Source organism: Saccostrea cucullata, unplaced genomic scaffold (assembly GCF_032062105.1).
Source record: "Saccostrea cucullata isolate Sc308-1 unplaced genomic scaffold, CSIRO_AGI_Scuc_v1 ctg13845, whole genome shotgun sequence".
Classification (NCBI taxonomy): Eukaryota; Metazoa; Mollusca; class Bivalvia; order Ostreida; family Ostreidae; genus Saccostrea; species Saccostrea cuccullata.
Genome location: NW_026929374.1, coordinates 25363 through 31879, shown reverse-complemented (window position 1 = coordinate 31879; position 6517 = coordinate 25363). Strand labels below are relative to the sequence as shown.

Genomic DNA, 6517 nt, shown 5'->3' with positions numbered 1-6517 from the left:
GGACATCGTTCATACGTCCGTCGACTATAGGCCAATGTTTCACAGTTTGATCGAACATTGACCGATGATCGGTCGATGTCTGTTGCCCACCACTCAACCTCCCGACGACATCAGATCCAACGGACACTTAATGATGCTCGGCCTTACATCGGTCGATCCTTGAAAGATATGTTAATGATCGGTTGCCGATGAGGAGCGATGTGGGGCATCGGTGGAGACATCACTGATTTTTAACTACAGCTTATTTTTTACCGATGACCCCCACAGATTCGCCGAATGGCCTCAGTCACCGTCCGATTAAGATAGGTGTCCGGCCGGCAACCACGCCATTTTTAGAAAAAAAAAATCACATCGGTTTCTCATCGAGTACCCTAGCTATCGCTGGATAATGTGACTGATACTTAAAGAGAACAGACTATAATGTTTATTTAAGTAATAAATTTGCATAATTTTTTCCAAAGAATCAACATCATTGAATAATTATAATAAAGATGTATTTTTACGTGACGTGGGCTTTTTCCTTGTTTTTGTTTGCATAAAATGTACACTCTTTGTTAGGTTGCTCTGATTTATGGCTCCGAGATTTTACATAAAGTATATATTAATATGAAATGAAGTATCAAATAAGGTATAGTAATAATTGAGATTTAATTTTTCACTCTCATATCTGTTGCTTTCTTCTTTTATTTTATTTTATTTTATTTTATAAATTTTAAGATCTTTCATTTCATCTCAGTTAATTGTCTAAGGATTGATCATGCAATCTTGTCACATTGGAATGATTGACTTCCGATTTAACAACAAAGAAATTGTGATGCACATTTTACATGTACACTTTAAGATATTCACTATTCATTTTCTCTCAAAGCATTAACATATTATTTGTGATTTGATTCATTTAGTGATATACAAATTAAAAGTCCTTTATTTCTTTAGATCTTCTACCAGGTATGTTGTTTTTTTTTTATTTCAGAGCTAATGTTTGCAAGAAAACATGGTCAGTTAAGGAGAGATATAAGGCGAAATGTAAATTCTGGAAATGGGGCCGGTGTACAAGATACAGGTGTTCTCTCTCTCTCTCTCTCCGAAACTCACATACACACAATATCAAGTTTGGAATCAATAGTACCGTTTAAAGTTATAAGGATAGTAACTTTCTTTAAATTCTCTTACTTTATCTGAAGGAAACTCAGCATTTAAAGAATGATTTAGATTCATTTAATTTATAAAGATTAAAAATTTAATCAATTTTTATTATTTTAGAACCATTTATAAATCTGAACTGTACTGTTGTCCTGGATACAGAAGCGAACCAGATGATCCCACATCCTGCAAATACGGTATCAGACTCCATACTTGATCATAAATCGTCCATTTGATGCCATAAACTCATAAATATCTGTCATCAAAATGAATATTCATTATTGAAAAAGTAATATACATTCGAAGATCTAGCACTTATTTCTCATTTTTCCCCAATCGAGAGAAAATGCTCTATATCTGTATATAGGGAAGAGATATTTATCCTAATTAGGTAATTAGGCTAAGTAATCTTTACTTCTGCACAAAAAAGTACTTGAAATAACCATTTAGACCCCATGGCCCTCAGTAAATGTAAGTTCACCTCTAAGTGGCACAATTGTATATTCAATATTTCAAATCTAAAATTAAAGTTTGAATTCATAAAAACAAAATCTGTTTCTCATTGGTTTGATTGAGAATGTATATTGGACTCTTCCTTGATAGGCTGGTGTGTATACTCGTCTTGATTGATCGGTATGTATGTACTCATTATGGTTGGCTATATGGCTGGTGTTTATATTCTTAATCATTGTTTGGTGTGTCAACTCTCCATGATTGGTTGCTGTGTCTACTCTCCATGATTGTTCACTGAACAGTAGTGTATAGTAGTGTGTCTTCTCTCCATGAGTGTTTGCTGTGTCAACTCTTCATGATTATTTGGTGTGTCTACTCTTCATGATTGTTTGGTGTGTCTACTCTTCATGATTGTTTGGTGCATCTACTCTCTGTGATTGTTTAGTGTGTCTACTCTTCGTGATTGTTTGGTGTGTCTACTCTTCATAATTGTTTGGTGCGTCTACTCTCCATGATTGTTTAGTGTGTCTACTCTTCATGATTATTTGGTGTGTCTACTCTTCATGATTGTTTGATGTGTCTACTCTCCATGATTGGTTGGTGTGTCTAGTCTCCATGATTGTTTGATGTGTCTACTCTCCATGATTGGTTGGTGTGTCTAGTCTCCATGATTGTTTGGTGTGTCTACTCTCCATGATTGTTTAGTGTGTCTACTCTTCATGATTGTTTGGTGTTTCTACTCTCCATGATTGTTTGGTGTGTCTACTCTCCATGATTGTTTGGTGTGTCTACTCTTCATGATTGTTTGGTGTATCTACTCTTCATGATTGCTTGGTGTTTCTACTCTCCATGATTGTTTGGTGTGTCTACTCTTCATGATTGGTTGGTGTTTCTACTCTCCAAGATTGTTTGGTGTGTCTACTCTCCATGATTGTTTGGTGTGTCTACTCTCCATGATTGTTTGGTGTGTCTACTCTCCATGATTGTTTGGTGTGTCTACTCTCCAAGATTGTTTGGTGTGTCTACTCTCCATGATTGTTTGGTGTGTCTACTCTCCATGATTGTTTGGTGTGTCTACTCTCCATGATTGCCTGGTGTTTCTACTCTCCATGATTGTTTTTTTTGTGTCTACTCTCCATGATTGGTTGGTGTTTCTACTCTCCAAGATTGTTTGGTGTTTCTACTCTTCGTGATTATTTGGTGTGTTTACTCTTCATTATTGTTTTTTGTTTCTACTCTTCATGATTGTTTGGTGTGTGTACTCTTCATAATAATGGATAAGCATGGTATTAGAAAAATTCTTAGTGTATGGAATGGTTATTGTTTTGATGTAGTGAGATCAAGTATTTTGAGTGCCTAGAATCCCAAAAAATGTCTTAATCCATTGATTTATTGTTTCACTCTTCATTTACAGCTATTTGTGATGATAAAACAGATTACGGTGGGGCCGCCTGCACATTGCGTTACTCTGATGATGGAATTTTGAAGCGGAACCATCCACTGGTGCGTGACAGTGGGGGAAAGTGCTCCTCCCTGGAGAAGTGTACAAGTTGTAATGATGGCTTCTATGCAGACGGACCTTATTGTAAAAGTAAGGGGCAGTAAAAAATTGTATATGCCATGCAGTTTTGTTATAGAATATTTCTTGAATCAGCTGGACCAAAACATGCACTGCTTATCATAAGACATTCTTTAAAAAATATTAAATAAAATACAAAATCACGGTTCACGTGATCGACATTACTGTGCTATTTTCAAAGAAAATTCCTCAAAACATTTCACAGGTTCTTGTACATGTGGACAGGAACCCCTCCCCCTAATATTCACCCGGGGTCCAAAGATATTTTTATTTATCTTGTTATCTTGGTGGTGGCATTCATGTAATTTTTTTAATTTGAGAGGTAGGGCTCAGTTTGATAACAATAAGAGATAGGAAATATAACATGTTAATTGTTGCATGCCAAACGATGCAATACATAAAACAACTAAAAATTATACATACTTATATCTTAACTTACATAAATATGCGTATGATAAATGTACAAGTCATGTTCAGTGAGATCTTTATTAAGTAACATAGTGCTGAGATAATTATGTTCAGGTTTTTTTCTATCAGAAGGCTAAACTGTAATGTTTTTAATTTATGTGTGTAATCATGACATTCTGTGATATTATTACCTGAATAAAAAGAAATGAAATAAAAAATGAAAAATTATATTATGCAAAAGGAAAATTTTAGATTGCATGAATTCGTCAAATAAAAATTTTAAAATACAGATGGAAAATTTTACAATGCAAATGGAAATAATAGAACAAAATAAAAATTATGCAATACAAATGGACAACATAGAATATTGTAAGGTTTAACATGCCATATGGGCATTATCATTTTATTCGCTTCGAGAATGGAATAAGTTTGACGTTGTACACGTTAACATCATTACTTGTATAAGAAGGATTTTAATGATGTAATTAAGTTTATATTATTACTTTTGAATATTTAGTACTTCTTATTACGCTTTCAGGAAAGAAGATTATATGAGAGATAGAGGGGGATCTAATAATGTTCGATTCTTTAGAGGCGGATAGCGAATCAAATAACATAAGCCTGAGTATATATATACACAGGCAACGTTCTAAAAGTCTCTTAAAGGGGAGATTTGAGGGGGGTGGGGGTGGTCATTCTTAAATTGATCAATCTTAAGATGATGAAGCGAATCAAATAACATGAGTATATACCGATGCAAGTTTCCCTTTTCCGTGGTTTTCATGTAAACTGAAGTGTATAATACCACAAACAGAACAGATGTGTAAGGAAATTATTTCAAAAATATGCTATTTATTCTGTAAATATATTTATTTACGCTGTTTTCATTCATATCTTTAATGTATAAACAGCAAACAATCAATGAATGACAATGAAATAAAGTTGCTATTTAATCCGTTAAGTTTCTTACAACTTTCTTACAAATCAACTTGATTTATGCAAATTACGTAATAAACGCAATTTTATTTTATTTCTTTAAAATTATGTTGGATTTGAAATAGTCAAACTAGACACATCTTTAATTATGTGCTATTTATTTATGAATGAATGAGAAAAGAAAAAAATAATTAGAGCTTGCTATTTATTCTTTTTTCAACTTTTTTGAATTTTAATTTATGCAATTTACGGAATAAACGCATTCATTCATTCATCATTTATTTCCTCTCAAGATTCTTTACATTAAAGAAACATTTTCCTGTTTGTCATTTACGGAATAAACGCAATATTACTTTTCCTGTTAATTAATGTTGCTGAATTTTCACTGTTGATACGAAATAAATAGCAAATGGATTGTAATGAATATGGTTTAAACTTTGATTATGAGCTTGTGTTACAAAGAAGAATTCATATTCATATTATTGTGTCAACATCTTGGGTTGACATTGTACTTGTTTATTTCAAAACGGTTAGTTTTCATGAAAATACGTCGGGTTCGAGATACCGATTCCAGTTTGTTGTCGGATGTGCCGATATGAAGATGCTAGAAGACGAATTCATGAATAGTTTGACTGAAATTTATTTTAAATTACGAAATTGTATTGTATAAAATGGTAGGATATAATAGGCAGAATTTGCAAGAGTTCAAACAGAGAAACCAGGGTTAAAAGAGTTTTTAAATTAGTGAAAATTAAATGTTTTCATTATGTAGACGACTTTCCCATTCCAGCAGATCTGATGTCGATCTCTGCCCATTCCAAAAAAGATTTTTCATTTTATGGGCATAATGCTAATTTTTCTCACAAAAGTCTTCTTTACTCATTTGTAAACCTGTGTTTTAAAACTTCAATCAAGTTATGGTTTTGTACTGTTTTGTACCTTTGTTTATTTACAACATACCACCCACCCCCACCCCTAAAAAAGACCTAAACATATTCTCAAAACACACGTGTTTATTGACCGTGTTATTCAAATTCAAATGTCAGAAAATAATTGTCTGGCCTATTTTTTATGAACTCATGTTACTGTTTCATTTACTCATATTAATTCAAAAATACTGTAAAATGTGTTGTTGATTTTGCTTACCAATTTTACCAACTTGGAAATGAACAATTGCGTTGAATATGAATCTTACGTATATTAAGGCAGTATTTACTTGGCAATTCAAAGAACCTTCGAGAAACATAGTCTGAAAATTTCAAATAAATTGGTAGTCTTAGTGAAGATATTTGAAAAATCTTGAACTGCCCTAGCTTTTAATTTGCCCTGGCCTGGGTTTGCCCACCCATTTTACCAACTCGCATGAAAGATTAAGCACAGTGTTTTCCCTTTATTTTAAAGTGAAGGGTTGAAGATTGATTGTTACAGGCTAAGGGTTGATGTTAATGAACAGAACTATGTAACCTTATAAGAAATTTTGATTTCTGATTCTTAAGGAAAACACTGTAAGCACCAAACATTTTTCATACAAATGTAAGTTGTTTGCTCCATAAGTTAGTAACATTACTGAGGGAAAATTATGGTTAATACTGATTGACCTAGCTTTAAAAGAAAATGACTTAATTATTGTTTAAATGTGAAAGTCTATTGTATATGACTTTATGATTTGGTTCATTTTTTTTCATTTCAGTTTGTCCTCCTATTGCAAATTGCAACCACAGGAATTGTACCTCCCCGGGGGATAACATCTGCGTTTACTGTGAGGGGGAGGTGCTGGAGAGGGATTATTACAGGGCTTACACACCAGTCCCCAGTCAGAAAAAGAAATGTGAAAGTAAGATAAATTGGTTATCCTGAATGATCATAGATCAGTTGGATTGTGATTTCAGGAATTAAGTATAACAATTAAATGCACATGTCTAATTGAGAAATTTCCTATCTAACATTTTAATGGAATCCTGATTGGGCATAATGTTGGAGTTTGAATCAATAGTGGGG

General features: G+C 33.2%; 1 protein-coding gene across 1 annotated transcript in view; it reads left to right on the top strand.

The window, feature by feature from the left end:
- Nucleotides 1-973: 973 nt before the first annotated feature.
- The window catches only part of LOC134280634 (uncharacterized), a gene marked incomplete at both ends in the record, with an annotated part of 30612 nt that continues 25068 nt past the window's right edge, over nt 974-6517 (top strand). Inside the window, 4 exons of the mRNA XM_062763074.1 lie at nt 974-1063; nt 1264-1340; nt 3011-3187; nt 6210-6353. Of these exons, the coding sequence (XP_062619058.1) occupies nt 974-1063; nt 1264-1340; nt 3011-3187; nt 6210-6353 (488 nt within the window). The remainder of the gene's footprint in view (nt 1064-1263; nt 1341-3010; nt 3188-6209; nt 6354-6517) is intronic.